The sequence below is a fragment of the Ornithodoros turicata genome, chromosome 1 (genome assembly GCF_037126465.1).
Source record: "Ornithodoros turicata isolate Travis chromosome 1, ASM3712646v1, whole genome shotgun sequence".
Lineage (NCBI taxonomy): Eukaryota > Metazoa > Arthropoda > Arachnida > Ixodida > Argasidae > Ornithodoros > Ornithodoros turicata.
Window position 1 is genome coordinate 4,637,145 of NC_088201.1, and position 16,349 is coordinate 4,653,493.

The window sequence follows — 16,349 nt, forward strand, 5'->3', positions numbered from 1 at the left end:
AGTAAACGGCTTCCGCATTTGAGTAATTTATCGTGACTGCGTTTTTATTCGTTTTACATCTCAGGGGCTGTACAAGGCTTACACGATTTATGCCAGAGTACAACAAGAGCCTTATCTTACAACATGTTTTACTAATTAAACATGCATCTTACAAGCAAAAATGATTGAATGCTGTACATTCTATACAACGACATGAAAATGGGGACTGAATCAGGCTAGGCCTGCATGAATTTGAAGAAGCAATATGTCAGGCACGTCTCTTCTTGGGCGGTGCGGCGCTGCCCGGCGACTTGTTACCCCTCTTGAGGCCGATACAAACCTTGAGGGGACGTTTTTTGCGCTGCGTCGTATCCGATTCTTCGTCGTCTTCAGGTTCTTCTTCTCTAAAGGAGGAGGAAAGATGTGGAGCACATTGCCTAGGGATTTGTGGGATTCTAGGGAAATGTGCAACACTTACGAAGTGGGAGACGTTGGTGGTTGAACTCCCGACCGAGCACGGCGCGTCCCGGAAGAAATGATCGGTCGTGGCTTGTACAGGTCGGACGACTCGTAACGCTGTGAAGATGTGCTTTCCGACCTGAAACCGTGATGGGAGCCATATTGATAAAAGTTTCTCTTTTGATCATGACCCCACTTGCTACACACATGGAGTGCAATAGCATTCAAGGTTCTTGGCGATTCTGGTACTACAGCACCTGGCAATGGCCGTGCCAATAGTGGACTCTGCTGCACATAATACTGTTATAGTGGGCCTCAAGAGGCAGAACTTTCCTTTCAGGTGTAGTCCAGATATTTGCTGCAATCATTCATGATTAATATTTATGCCCTGTGGTCACCATACTTAATATGTGTGGGCTGCTAATTCAAAATCTAGACACTGCAAGAGAGTCACAAAACAGGACAAAAAAAAAAAAAAAATGACACAGCAGATACAGAACAACACCTGTTCCTTTCTACCAGCTAGCCCAAGCTATACCATCAAGCTCTGCAGAATACGATGACGCAGGCATTTAAAAATCAAGAGCAGTTAGTTTCCCGAAAACTTCAGGCTCTAAGTATTCTGCAAACATTTTTTTCTAAATTCGGGGGGTAAAAATCGGGTAAATAAACGTGTGCACTAAATTCGTGCGAATTCGGGTGAAAAAACTTCCATTACGCTAAAATCGTGAACAAATCGGGCTCAGTTTTTTCAAACTAACTGTAGCGATTTGGTACAAACGGTGATGTAACTACATTTCTCTGCCAAACAAGTAAGTTGGTGCATTCCTACATCCCAGAGAGGGCAATTTGCCTGGTAAAAACCGGGTTTCACCCTAAAGTGTCAACCCTTCAATTCGGGGTGCAAATTCGGAGAAGAATCGGGTAAAACCCTAAAAATTTCAGGCTCTAAGAATACTCGAGCCTCATTGGCAGCCATAATCAAGATCATATCTATGCCAAGGTACCTATGCCTCGATTCAGAGCCGTCGGGCGAGGTGCTCTTGACGCTCCCGCTGAGTCTGCGCGATGGCTTCCGTCCCCTGTCGGGGCTGGGCTCGGAGCTTCCTTCCTCGGAAGGGGTGACCTGGGCCATTTCGAGCTCCCCGTGATCGAGGAGATCCACAGCTGGCAGGACGAGGACCTCTTCCCGGGGCACCGACTGTCTGCGCGCTTCGTGACCCGAGTCCTGGTGGATCCGACGCGGCCGATCATCGTAGTGGCGTTCCTTGCCGTACTTTGCGAGTTCGCTGAAGTCTATTGTTCCTGCGGCGGGCTTCTTCCCTTCCGTGAAGATGGAGGAGAACTCCTCGGACACGTATTTCGGATTGATTTTGCGCTGCCGCCTTAGACCCATCTTGCCTTCTGCAGTCAAGTGGATGGCCAACAAAGAATTTGAAAACACTTCCTGCCTTTGGGGTAGATAAAGGGATGATTCCATGCAGTGCATTAGTGCGGCGAGGTTAAGTTGCTCTTCAGTATTCGGGCTCGAAAGATTTTACGCGCGGAAAGGTTGTACTCTGATGTCGAGGTCGAGGCGATGTTGCTTTTATTGAAATTAGAAAATAAATACTGCCTCATTTACGAGGTGCTTGAATCTGTGCCAGTACAGTATTTCATGACTGCTGTTCTTTTGTGTGATTAATAATTGCACTTAGCATGTAGTGCCTATGTACAGTATATCCCAAACAGTGATTATATTCTTTATGAGCACGCAAAGCATTTCAAACAATAATAAACATGCAAGCATGTCATAAGGTATCGTAGAGGTCAGGCATACCGTTGTCCTGGCAGCTGGGAGTTACAGAGAGAGGTACTGGAGCCTTCTGAAAGGAAGACAAAGGCAGCTGTACTAGAATATAATAGCAACACACGAATAACATGGACATAAGCTCACGGCATACAAGAAAGACACTAAACGCATAGGTGACCAATTAACTATTGCTCGACAGCAGCCATCAAGCTAGTACTATAAGCCAGTGCATCTAGTGTCTACAATTTCCCAACTTTCATTTTCATTGGACCGTGGTTGTGGGAAGAAAGGAATATTCGGCCATTATGAGCATAACCTGAAACTTTTTAAAAATATCGTCTTATTCCAAAAAAATCCGAAAGTGCACATTTGGGGAATGTTTTACTGGAGCTTAATTTCACGGTGGATGATAAACTCCATCATAATGGAAAATGCCTGAGTCTGGGCACAACTAAAGGGACAGGACAAACCCACGGGTTAATTTTCACGTTACGGAGTTTGTCCACCAGCTGGCCCGCATCTATGCCCGTACTGTCACGGTCGACATTCTTTGTGGTTGCACCACGGAGCTCGTCTCGGTCACGATGCTCCAAGTCCGAGGCTTGGCCAGGACATCGAGAATCGTCGGGGCTTCCGGAACATCCCAACGCCAAATCCTTCAAACTTGGGAAAAGACTGTGAATCCCAAAGCACCCTACGCCGCTCTCTTTGACGATGAAATTTTGGACTATCCTTGCGTTTGCTGAGGCCTGGAGAGGAGAGGCCTGGGAAGTGCCTGCCCGTCCCCCTATTGGCCGGCATCCGTCCCTCGCTCTTGGTCAGCAAACGCAAGGATAGTCAAATCTTGTGTGTTACGTACCTCGTCCAGCGGCAGTGGAGTGCCCGAAGGTGGCGCTTTGTGGCTCTCTTCCGCGGGTAAATGCTCGGTTTCAGACTTGCTCAGCCTATCCTCATCCTCGTTGCTGCTGCTGATGCTGGCAATTTTCTTGACTGAATGCGCAAAATCAATGGCATTTTGGAGTTTTGTACGCAGTAATAAACGCAGATGCAGGCGCGACAATAAAAGATTCGAAACTCAAAACGTCTCTTCAATGTCAACTCAAAGTGTCTCTTGAAACTGTCAACAGCGGGAATTGTGTAAGCGAACCCTCCCTCGTTCCCCTCCTCCCCCTTCGGAGGTTTTCGGGCACTATGTACCAGCTAGCCTGCGCTCTTGCCCCTCTGTCGAATAAAAGATATTTAGAAATATTTTAAAAAATTTTTAAAAATATTGTTAGGTAAAGTTACACAAAATGCTTCACGAAAACGCAGAAAAACGAAATGATGTGGCGCGTGATCTGTCCCAGCTTATTAAAATTTAAATATGTCGAATGTAAGCAAGTTATCTACAGCTAAGATCTCATAAATGTAGTATTTGATTACCAATTACCATGCTCACTTTATTTAACCCTTTATCTGGCAGCACATGAAAGGTGGGGAAACAACAACAACAACAACAAAAACCTTTAACAATGTTGCGCTTTCACATGCTTCCTTGTAATTTTTGGTAGTATATATATAAAAAAAAATTGTTGATACAAAGATTCAACACTTTTGGGCTCTGTTAGGTGCAATGTTTGAAACGAATAATTGTATTTTGGCACCTGGAAAGCAGAAGGGTGAATCGCGATCATTCCTTCCAGATTTTTTGTGATTTTTTGTCCCGCTATGTTACAGAACATATTGAAATGCAGGGTGTCGAGTGTGCAGTCCCCTCTCGGTGAAGAGTTGCAGGAAACCGGAGAGCATGACGGCTGCATCCGCAGAAAAGGAAAAGCACACACTACCTTCTAAAACGTGCTGTTGTCTGTAGCACAACAGCACAGCATAAACGGTTAGCTACACTCACTTTCTTTGAGCGAGATCTTGACTTTCTCCTTTGCTCCGCTATCTTCATCTTCTTGCTCTTCCTCCGCCGAAGACAAGCTGATGCGGTCATCGTACGATGATAGGTCACTCGTATGGACTGAACTGACGGTTACGTCCGACCACGCCCCTTCCGACTCGTTCCCGTCCTCGTTCCTCTTCTGTCGTTTTTTTTCTGGCGAACGCTTTCCTGCTCTTGGCTGCGGTACAGAAAAAGAGCAGTGCCATCTGTGGGCTACTCTGTCAACCGACCTGCAGTGGAACGAACACACTTACCGAGGCGTGGCTTTTCCGTCGTTTGACAGATTTGAGATCGCTGTCTTTCCGGCCCTCGGATACGGGCAGACTTTCCTGTACCGGATGGTGAAGTGACATTTATCACTCAATTGACTAACAAGATTTGTACTTATCCTAGAGTTTTGTAGCGATGCTGTGTCTTGATGGGCTGTATGTGTTCAATGTTTTCTAAAAGTGCACACACGCGAGTAGTGTAGCATGAAGACAGAACATTTCTCCTATAAAACTCGTACCTATTACATAACAATGTGTTTATTGTGATTTTATGAATGGGGAGTTTCATCGCGAGGGGAGATACTCTTCCCCACTGCTGGTGGTGATGATGTGGGGAATGAAATAGTGAGCCCCTTTACAATAAGGATCGAAGTCCTATAGTGTCCAAAAAGGTCAAAAGAGCTTTGAGGGCAGACAATGTTTGCTGTTCTAAACTTATCATACTATACTTAATTGTTTTTACTACGTTACTATGTTTTTTTCCCTTAACTGCAGTGTTGAAAACTTGCTTCTGCATTACCTACTACAGATTCTAAATGATCACCAACAAACCTTACACAAGAACTAGAGCAGTTCCAGATTCAGTGTGCAAGGCCTGCACATTTCTCGGTCTCAGAGTCTTGAGAAATTTTGGTTTCATTATGTTTTGGGTACAGTAGGCAGCCTAAATAACTAAATTTAGTAAATGAAATAACCTCAGCAGTATGTCATTATTAGGATAACCACAAGCTGTCTCTTTAAGCTGAAGTATAAAATACTAAGTGAACTAACCTCAGTATGACCAGCTTCTGTTCTGCTGTCAATCTTCAATGGACTATCCTCTGATGTAACCGGCACTCCTTCTTCCGACTCGGGTAAGTGCACCTCTGGACAGCCAAGTCCGACCTCTAGTCCGTCTTCCGTCACAGAGACCTCATGTAAACTCGGTTCACTTGTACAAGTAGCGCTGATTAACTTTAAGTCAACTTCACGGCCCCCAGATGATCGGTCCTTGACGTACGAAAACGTCAGTATCTCTTCTCCTTGCACCGAAGTTTCTCTTCCTTCCCATAATGCAAGTATCGGCGACTCGGGTCTCGGTTTCGTTTCGCTCGAGTCGTCGTGTCTCGGTTCGACGTGTCTTTTCTCCTGGGTCTTTTCCCTCTTGGAGTCTTTGGAACCTTGAGAAGGCCTCTCTGAAGACCTGTCGGTGGACTTACCGGAGGATTTTTGTGGCTTTGAGGAGTCTTTGGACGAAGACCTCTGTTTCTCGCTGCTGTGTTTGCGGTCGTGGCTATGTGACCTGTGACCGTCCCTGCTTCTCTCGTCGTCCCTTCTGTGCTTTTTTTCGTCCTGGTGCTGGCCGCTCTGCAACCTGTGCCGGTCGTCCAGCTTCTTCTTGGCGCTCTTGGAGTCCGACGTCCTGCTCAACTTTGAAGACGAGGAGGAGTGCGAACTGCGTTTTTCTTTGTCACTTTTTTCCCGTGACAACTCTGGTTTGGGCGATTCTCCTTTGTCCCTACAGTGGTCTCCCTTAGTTTCCGTTGTGTCTGACGAAGAATGGCCACCGTCTTTCTTATCCTTAGAAGCGTCTGCTTCGCTTCTTGACTTGTGGGACTTGGAAGACCTCGATGAGGACTCTGAATGTTTACGAGACAAAGATGAGCCGTGCGTTTTGCTCTTTGAATCTGACCTCGTGGAGTCGTCGTACCTTTCCTTCTTCTCTTTTCTGGCACCCTCATCCCTATGATCATCCGCCTTTTTTGCGGGTTTTTCCTTTTCGCGATCATCTGTCAGCCTCTTTGATTTGTCTTCCGAGCTCTTGCGGACTTTTTCTGAAGTGTCAACTACGGATGGAGATGCTGTAATGTCTTTGCTGGGCTCTGTCGTTTCTTCTGGAGCTGAGGTGGTGGCGGTTGTGATGCAGGTTGTGACAGGGGCTGTAGCTGTAACTGCCACAGTAACAGGGTTTGTCACCAACAATGAAGATGAAGCGACTGAGTCGGTGACAGTTGTGGTCGAAGACGTGGTGACAAACGTCCTTGTAGTTTCGAGCTCTGGGCTGGGAACGGGCAGAGGCTCTTCACTATCTTCTTCGGGATGGTCATTGCTTTCGGTAACAATAATCAGTTGGGGCTCAGAAGATACGTCACTTATAATGTCGCATGGGGAAGGTGGCCTCGGATGTGCCTTTGGGGACGGAGCAGAGCTGACATCTTGAGTGTTCTCATCTGTGGGAGGAAAATTGAGTAAAGCTTGCAAAAAATGGATTACACTATTGAACAGTTCACACAGTGCTCGGGACAGCAGAGCTTGGGTACCAAAAATGGGTGACGTCAGCTTCTGCGCTGCATTATACATCCACTGATTATCTTACACCAGACAAAAAAAAATAAAAAATAAAAAATAAACTCAATTACATCATAGGTGTTGTTGACCAATAGTACGGTTGAGTATTGAAAGAAAAAGAAAAAAAAAAAGCGACACACCAATCGTGAACGGTGCACCAAAAAATGATTTCACAGCTGTTATTGTTCTGCTTTTCAAAGGACCCTTCTAAATGTAAAGCGTGTGGCGTAATATTTAATCCAGCTGGAAATAGCTGTGCTCATGTCGCAACCAGCCTTCTGTACAGCTGTGTACAAACAGCTGTCGGCTGCATAAATGGCGTGTGTATAGATATATACGCATTATATGTCCTGTACAATGTGAAAGTATATTGTACATAAGTAAGCCAAAGCTCATTACTACTTGTACATCACTTTGTGAACACTTTGCATTGCAAACTAACAAACCTCGTAAATTATAATAAATGACTAATGTTCTACTTCAGTGCAAACTTCCACCCGAGCCTTCTTGTTACATATATATATAAATAAAGAAATAAATATCACTCCTTGTTTAACTCGTTTAATAAATTACTAATGTTTTACTTACAGCCCAAGCTCATTTGTTCACTATGTGGGTGTAATTTTATAAAATGGAAAAAAGTTTTTGTTTTCTTCTTTCCATTACAATAAATTGCAATATGTTATAGGATAAAAATCAGCACAATGACAACAGCTATTCCTTTTGATGCACTGACGCAGTTTTCAGAAAAAGGATCGAGCCAATAAAAACAAAGAAGCAGTAGCTGTTGTTCTCCCTCACATTCATGTGCAAAGCAATATAAATTGAGACAACATTTTGGCAGAACCTCCGCCTTCCTCAGGATGCCTCACGAGAAAAAAGACAAAATTTATAAATCCACACAACATTTTCCCTTAAAAACTTCACCGCATAGACCCATTTGCGATACGGCCCACTCAGACGTAATATTCTTTCAACAGCCAGCACCAGTCTTAACGAGCTTTCAAAATTAATTTTCTTAATTAATAAAAATGGGTTGGTGGATTAAATTAGAAAGCTGTAGAGTAGAGCCCTGAGGTCTGTAATCCGCAAAAAGGGTAACTGCATCGAGCTTCTGTGGTGCGGAAAGTTCAAAAACGCAAAATGTCAGTGCGTCCTGCAGAGTTCCGTCTAGCATGCGGCTGCCTTTTTGGTCCCACTCTCGCTCAGTCTGGTGGCTGGCTGTTGCAGCGAAGTTTGCACAGTGCCATTTTGGGCCTAAGCGGTCACGGATACAACAATAGGTAGTTTCATCGGTGAGTTCTGCATGGTGTTTCAAGTGGTACGGCGCCAAGGATAGCTCCAAAACCTGTAGGAAATCCACAGAAAAACCGGCCAAGTGTGAGCAAGTCGAGACCAGGGCTCGGATTCTCGCTCCGCCCTGAGGGTTAAGTGCACGCGCAGGGACCCTTTCGTCCATTCACGAAGCATGGCAGAAGGGCCCCTTCGCGTGCGCTTAACACTGAGGGCGAACCGAGAATCCGGGCCTATGTATCTGAAAGTGCCGCCGTCGTCTGCTAAACTACCGTGCGTTGCATATTTTGGGGCGCTGACGTGGCTGCTGCTCACTAGTGCCACCTGGCCCGCAGAAACGGGTCTATGCGTGGTGCACCCCCACTTTGTACTGCCGTACCGACGAGGAAAGCGCCACTATCGCGCTTCTGTTTCTTCATTTGTCTCTCCCTACATCGTAGGTAGGAACCTCTGGGAATGACAGGTTTACATAGGAATGACATAGGAATGACATAAGGTTTACAAAGACAAAGGCAGACAACAGAAGTGGGGGAAGTAACAGAGAAACTATCGAAATAACTTGCGTTTCCGTCTCTACTGCTGTCGACGGCATTTCGTTTAACTCGTACTTGTACATACAGCAGAAAAGCTCGGACGGCCATGAAGTGATACGATTATAAAATGAATGAGATACGAACAACAGTAGTAAGGAAAGTGAAAAGAGCTTCTTAAAAAACGGCGCAAGTGCTGGGGAAAGTGAACGATAATCCCCCCCCCCCCCCCCCCGCACCACTCTGACAAAACAACACTTCAGAAACGCTTGCACAGTTTCAAACCTTTATTTAGTGCCATTTCTCATGTTTCCCAATTACCTGTACTGTGGAGCACACAAGTTATATTCACAGTCACGTCACGGCATCTCATAACTAGAGCCTGAAGTTTTCGGGAAATATTTTTTTTCGAAATTCGGGGGGTAAAAATCGGGTAAATAAACGTGCGCACTAAATTCGTGCGAATTTGGGTGGAAAAACTTCCAGTATGCTAAATTTGCTAAAATGCTAACTGTATTTGCTGCCAAACAATTAAGTTAGTGCCTTCCTACAGATGTCCCAGTGAGAGCAGTTTGCCGGGTACAAATCGGGTTTCACCCTAAATAGGCAACCTTCGATTCGGGGTGCAAATTCGGGGAAGAATCGGGTAAAACCCTAAAACTTCAGGCTCTACTCATAACATATTCACTGTGCTACGCATCCCAAACGTGCAATCATCCCCGTTGATTATTACGGGTCTCTTCAGTTTGGCTGCGCTCGTCGTGCCAGTTCAAGAATGCAGCGCTTCCTACTGGTTTCGTAAAAGGGAGTGCCTAGCCCTGGACGAGTTCACGGCCAGCCTGCACCTAACTGGACAGGACGTGCAGCAAGAGCGCAACTACGTTGAGCAGACGATGACACAGGTCAACGGCAGAGAAAAGGACACAGTCTTTTGCAGAATTTTTACGACAGTATATTAAAGGGGAAAACATGCACTTAAGAATGGAAACCAGCAGTACGAGCACAAGGAGCAGAACAGCGGCGGCGGAGGAGTAGAGTGCAGAAGTCTCTGAACTCGCCCGTTTGTATTGGAAGTGACCGCGGAGCGCTGGTGCATGCTTACAGCGCCATCGTGAAGCTTTCCGGAACAAGTGCAGTGAGGGGAGCCAAATAGAAGAGACGTAATATGCAATCTGCAACTTCCTGCATGTTTTCACCAAATAGTGACAATTATTCATAAAGAGTAACGCAAGGAGCCAAAAGTTCGACTTTAAACTGGTTATGAAGGTATATTCCGAGAGATATATTTTACTTTACAGAAAATGGTCTTCTGACCACTCCTCCATATTTCTCATTTTCTGGTTAATGTGATATCTTTTTTTCTTTTTTTTAAAAGTTGAAACGAAAGTTTGGCACCTTCCCTTTTTTGCATCGTGGTACATGAAGTCCTTTTGCATTTATCTTGTAAATGTAAAGCACAACACAGTGATACATGCCCACCACGTGTCTCACATGTGCTTGAGAGTCACAGACATGCACGAGATGTGACTTGCTTTGTCACGAAATATGACCCTCGAGACTGATGCCCAAATAAGAGAGACTCAAAATTACCCTCGGTTTAATAGGAGGAGGTATTGTACTGTATTTCGTACGTGTTTTAAAAAAATCTATAGCTCCAGCTAAAGTATTCATATCCGCTTCAAGGTTTGCACTTTGACTTCACATAATTCCACTTTGCGTGCCGTATGTATAAGAAAGCTCTTACACTGAGCATTTGTATGTTCCAATCACCACATGAAACACCACAATACCGTGCAAAATAGAGGTCAGTTCACACATGAGTAATGCTTGCTGTCCGAGGGAATTGCACTTGAAATTGCACTTGAATCAGCCTGCTGTAACTACATATGTTTTCACAGACAGGATACTGTCATCATGCCGGTCCAAACGTTTCCATGCTCACCAATGGACGTGATTTGCAAAGTTGCGCAAGATTGTACGCTAGCTTTCTAAACACGGTTACAGTGTCACCCTTAAATGCCCCGCCGTCCACGGCCAAGTTTGCCCCGGTACCAACTGCCATGAATATGACAACAATGGGGATCAGTAACTCACTTCTTGCAAGGAAAATAAACTGATCACAGTTGGTAAGACTCCACGACTTTCCCTCATTACAACTGGCAACAAAAACAAAAACGGTTCTTTCATATATGCTAGTGCGCCAGAGCATTGACAAAAAGATAATTGTTTTCTTACGTGCTGCGGATGGTGAGGTAGATAGAAACTTGAGCATCAAGCTCTGATCTCGGAGGAGTCATTCCTATTGGTTCTCGTAAGCACATCCCACTGAAGCTGTTGCCTCACTGGCTGAGACACCTGACGCGGTACCCATTTTCTGTCCCCCTATCCCCCTTGCTATAAACCACCTTTCATATTTACCTGGCACAGCTTGGGTATTTCACCTCAAAGTGCACTCGGTTCTTAGCCTCTAATGATATTGTGAGGCCAATTTTGCACACCCATCTTACATTTTGTGCTTCTCCATACTTCTAAAATTAATACAGTCAACCCTCGATTTATGAATTCCCTCGTTTTATGAACACGAGCACGAGGAACCAAACTTTTTACATGCATTCTTCCCTCGTTTTATGAACCTCGATATCCGAATAATGAATGGAATTTCTGGGAACCAACTAGGAGTTGCCCACCGTTTTTGCCCTCAATTTATGAACGGATCGTTCCGAGGTCAACAGAAACATTCAAAGGGATTATTCCGTGGTCTTATGAATGACACCTGAATGGACAAAACGTTTTCCAGGTATTGCACCCTCGGTTCTTAACACAAGGGGCGACCAACACCCGGAGATTAACACGTAAACGGATGTTAAAAATCCCGGAGGAAATCCGAGACCAGTCGAGTGCGAATGTGCTGACATCTCTTCTTTCCAAGGTTGACACAGCGCACAAGGTTGACCAAAGCAAAATTAAACAATTTAGTATTGCATAATAAACAGAGTGTGAATGTGCTAAAGTCTGTTCTTTGTGAGATTGATACAGCAGAAGGCGTGGTCGAAAGTAAAACTACACAATATATAACATTATAAACACAATCCCAACTCGGAAATACTCTTCCATTTGCTCGATAGTACTCACTTCACGGATTTTTCGATTTATGAATCCCTCGATTTATGAACAATTTTTTTTGGGAACCGAGGGTGTTCATAAATCGAGGGTTGACTGTATAAGAATTTTGAAATTAATGGCATGCTTTGCTTGCATGTTTCTAGCATCGAGTCTCGCATGGTGTTCTTGGTACTTTTATTGAAATGACCTTAAAAGAGTGTGATTAAAGTGTAAGGCAGCAGAAGGCACACCTACTCTTTCTGTTATTATCACTTCCTATGTCAACAGTGCTAGTCGCGTGCTTCAGCATCAGTACTTTTGAGCCAGGATCGAAAGTTTGTTCATTGCCCCTTAAAATGTAAGGAATGGCACCGAACACCCGATTTCTCAACTGTCAGGCAACAGATTTTCTTCAGTGTCTTTTTTTTTTTGTCATTTCTACGATACTCAAATTTATATGCACATTTCGTAGTTGTGGACTTGCGAGAGAGCTCAGAGAACCGTGGCCAGCTGTTGGAGATCCGTAGCGTAGTAAACCCCCCCCGAGCTTTGAGTGTCGTTCTTCGTGTTTCCCTCAAGCTCGGGGTTTTACTATGCGATTCGTAGTTGTGCCCGCATAATGGCCAAAATGTTATTATCATCGGTATCGCGTGTTGCAGCTCTGCACAAACCAAAAATTTTGGATCCGGTTTCTTGCTCGGCACCGCATGTGGAAGTCCGATGACTGTCGAGCGATAAATTCTAACGCGTTTTTACAACCACAGCATCGTACGGGCCACAAGTTCGAGAAAAGCACGCTTCCCGCTATATTCTGGCACATTCTGAACACCCGCAAAGACGTGGATGTGCCAAACAAATTCCAAGTTTGTTACTAACCTTGGAGACACCGATACAAATCACAACATAATCCACTATAGTTACAACCTTTTTGTACACTTGTGAAAAAAAAATTGAAAGAGAAAAAAATGGGTGCATTTTCTTATTCAACTCGGGTAACTTGGGAGTAACCCTTGATGGGCGAAAAATCGGGGTTAGTGGAAATGACATCATAACTAGGGAGTGACTTTTTCGGCTTAAATGCCTTTCTCAGGTTCGGATGGTAAAAATCGGGCGCTATTTTTAAATCTGTAATACGGGGAGAAATCGGGCGATAATTGTGCCTTCGGGTCTTATTGTTTCTCCTCTTGTCTATTAAGTCCTTTCTTAATCTCTCTTTTCTGTTTTTTGTTGTTGTTTTTTGCGGAATCGTGACCTTCCAGCGGTAATCCCCGAAGGCATAGACAGTGTTGACACACGTGGGTGTATTGCTGGGAACGTAAGTGACCCATTCTTACATGTGTTACACGTGGCGCCCTTTGTTCGTCTTCAGTGGAAACGTCACTCGAGGAATTCATAGTGACTGGAACTCGGGGAGAAATCGGGTTTAACCCGAAAATGTCACTCCCTAATCATAGCCCGTCAACTCCCGTCCCCCGAAAGTTGCAGGGATATCCACTCCCGGCAGGTGGGTTGGCAACAGTCTCACGTTTTCATTTGACAGCTATGTTCCAGTGATTAGGTGTTCACACTGTGTACTCAACAGTGAAAACTTCTGCAAGAGCTACCTGAGGATATCCGCATTGTCCACGGGTTAATTTGTCGTAATCAATGGTAACTGCAATTCTGATTTCATTTGCTCACTTGCCTTCTAGTGGTCACACGTCTCGTTTAAATGCACATTTTTGGTTGTATATTGTGGATGTCTGTCCGAGACGAGTTACATGGAAGACCTTTCACGCATAACAGCACAACAAAAAGCATAACTGATTCGTAGTGTTCCTGCCCTCTATTACGGTCATGTAATTCGAGTTCATTATCCGATTAAGCATGCACGGCTGTTGTTTTCTTTTTTCGGGGTGCTTTTCGCTTGGACAAGCTGTCCCTATTTTCAAGAGCCCACTGCTGCGTAAATTATTTTGAAGCATCTAAATTTTGTGCCTTGCAGTGTGAAATGCTCTTTATTCAGTTCCTTGAACCTACGTTATGTGCATGCTGCCCAGGGTACTATAAAAATACTATAAAAATATGCGAACGCAACAAATTAAATTAACTAAATTTTAGCTACCTGCATGAACGATTCTAGGACTCGAAAGGTCCAGTAACTGGCACACATCTTTTGCGCTTGCTATCAGGAATGCTGGCTATAAGATTAGTGTATTTGTGTCAGATCTTGTTCTACTTGTCTCCTTTGCGCCCTCCTTGTCCCATGCCTAGTTTTACGTGTCGCGTTTGCAACTTGCCCCTTCTTTTTATTTGGCTTAAGTCGGTCCGCAGTGTCAATTTTCTATGTATACATATTCTCAGGTGGAACTTGCACTCCCGAACACGGTGGACCTGCCAAAAACGTGACACCTGCACCGAAGAGCAACGCTGCAGATCGTTGCAGAAATATTGTGCGGTCATTTCGCAGCTCTTCGAAAAGGACATCTGCTTCGGCAGCCATGTTGAGAGTAACCTTCGTTGGGCTAACATTCTGCTTGAGAGTTTCGCGCTCTGGTCATGACACGGCTTACCCTTGTACATCACTGCCTTACCCCGGTTGAATAAAAAAACACACCCAAAGATTGACTGACTGATCCGCGACACACCAGTTCGTCAGCCCAAGATGCCTATCTTAGTGCTTGCCACACACACACACAAAAAAAAAAATAATAATAATAAATGAAAGAACCTTGCAGGATCCAACAAAGTTGGAACAAGAACTCTTGAAAGCTGGAAAGCATAACTTCGTTCAGCGGTTTCCAAGCTTCACAGGAGGCCGTAAAAGTGGACAATATGTTTTGGTTAGAAAAGGCAGAGGTGCTGTATGGGTATCTTGCTCCCATGGGTATCATGGGAGGTAAATATTGAGTGGAATCAGGTTTTTCCCCAAGAGGGGCCACATACAATACACAAAACAGCACGAGATTTTAAAGTCACACATCATTATACAGTGTGAAATATGTAGTGTATAAAAATTGCATAACTTCATTACTTCCTCTGGCTTTTTGTTTGCGTTTTGTTGTTGTTTTCTTAATTCCTGCGGAAAGGGTTGACCGACACCACCTTTACGGGCACGACACTTTTTGAAACCAGAGATATGTACTCATTCTGAGGCAACTTTTGTATCCTTTCACAGTATGGCAACTTTGTGCACGCTTTCACCACACTGCACAATCGTGGACTGTCGACCAAGTTCACATTTGCTGCTTTCAATTGAAAAAAAAGTGACTAGAAAATGACTTCCAAAGTTACTCTCACTGTTGCGCAGCATTGCAGCATTGAACACAGCACTCTTAATGGACGGCGCAGAGCCTCATGCGTTAGTGGCAGTGTTTAAGTTCAGTGGCTTCCCGAAGGCTTTACCCCGAGCTCGTGCAGTTCCACACTGTTAAAGCATGCAAAACGGCCGTGTTAGCAGTAAGAGGACGTTAGTAAAAATACAAGATGCGGTACCTATGTCGGGAGCAGCTGCACTCAGAGCCGTAGTGGTAGTGATGATGTTGTCGGCTTCCGATAACCGCTGCTCGCTGGCTTGTATCGTTGGGGGGTGAGGCCGGCTGCTGGGGACTTCTGGACTGTCCAGGCCGAAAAACTGCCGGACGCCGTTTTCCACTTCGGGCGTGAAGACTTGGTAGATTTTGGGGTTTATGATCTGGTCGACTAGATGATCCATGCCGGCGGACAACATGCCCGACCTGCAGGTGCGAAGCAAACAGCTGTTGTAACGTACGTCGAAGACGGTTGTAGTAAAATCGTGGAAAAGGTTCACTGACTCGTTTATTTCACGACGCATCACATCCCGTACATGATTCTTGTTCATATCAGGAGTCCAAGTTTGTGACGAAAGGAACTTCGTAATGTAACCGTCGACCCTCTGTTTGAGGTTGAGGTACGCGGGCTGGAATGAACGTGGGTTGTGATGTTAGTGTATACTCTATCACATAGACGTTAAATGAGAAGTGATATCTGGAGGAGGTGCGGTCGACATGAGCTGGAACGCGCAATACCAACCTTAGTATCAACATCACCGAGGCAGTCCCGTCGGAGCTCGTCAAAGAGACCGCGAGACTTCAGGTGACTTAGAATACGAGTAGTGAGCTTTGGATCACCTGGAGGTAAATCTCTTAAACCTGCATCTGAATTCATGATAAAACAGCAGGGGCACCGATCGCTCGCACATGTAAACAACGCGACCGCTCGGAGCAATGGTGAGAAGGTGCAGCCTTCGCGGTGCTCCAAGCAAAATGGCGCTTAGTGGGTGGCTCAATAGGCCATGTGATCCCCAGTAGCGAATCGTAACGAAGTAGTGCTGACGTAATGCTGAGAGAGGCAAGAGAAGTCGGAAGTTCTCCCGTTGCCGTTTGATGCCCGTATGAAATGGCGGCGTCCAGGGTTTTTGAGTTTCCATTGGTTTAATCACGGAGGAAAGAAGGAAAGGGGGCGCCCCAACTATGGTGGCTAGATGAATATATATATATATTCATAGGTATAACAAATAGGCTAAGATATCAGACGGCTACGAAGTTGAATAAAAGTGGAATAATAAGACTTGGACTACAGATTACAGGAACGTTAACAAAAACTAATTTATTTAATGGGCAATTTAACACATAGATTAAAAAAAGAATGGTCGACGTTTCGACAGTGGC

General features: G+C 44.9%; 1 protein-coding gene across 1 annotated transcript; it reads right to left on the minus strand.

Annotated features, from left to right (window-relative positions):
- Positions 1-110: 110 nt before the first annotated feature.
- On the minus strand, positions 111-16,052 carry LOC135377356 (biorientation of chromosomes in cell division protein 1-like 1). Its single transcript, XM_064609716.1, has 11 exons — positions 15,712-16,052; positions 15,474-15,598; positions 15,154-15,395; positions 5,198-6,636; positions 4,412-4,486; positions 4,119-4,335; positions 3,090-3,220; positions 2,258-2,303; positions 1,446-1,842; positions 458-577; positions 111-383 (listed from the first exon to the last, which is right to left on the minus strand). Exons 1-11 carry the CDS (start codon positions 15,844-15,846, stop codon positions 248-250), a joined length of 3,063 nt encoding a protein of 1,020 aa, XP_064465786.1. The 5' UTR covers positions 15,847-16,052; the 3' UTR covers positions 111-247.
- Positions 16,053-16,349: the final 297 nt, after the last annotated feature.

Bases quoted from the DNA above. Each gene is read 5' to 3' on its own strand.
- LOC135377356 (XM_064609716.1), bottom strand. From the start codon at position 15,846: ATGAATTCAGATGCAGGTTTAAGAGATTTACCTCCAGGTGATCCAAAG. The intron at 4,487-5,197 runs GTTAGTTCACTT...CATCCGGTACAG, and splicing joins CAGAAGCTGGTCATACTGAG to GAAAGTCTGCCCGTATCCGA. The intron at 1,843-2,257 runs GTATGCCTGACC...ACTTGACTGCAG, and splicing joins TCCCAGCTGCCAGGACAACG to AAGGCAAGATGGGTCTAAGG.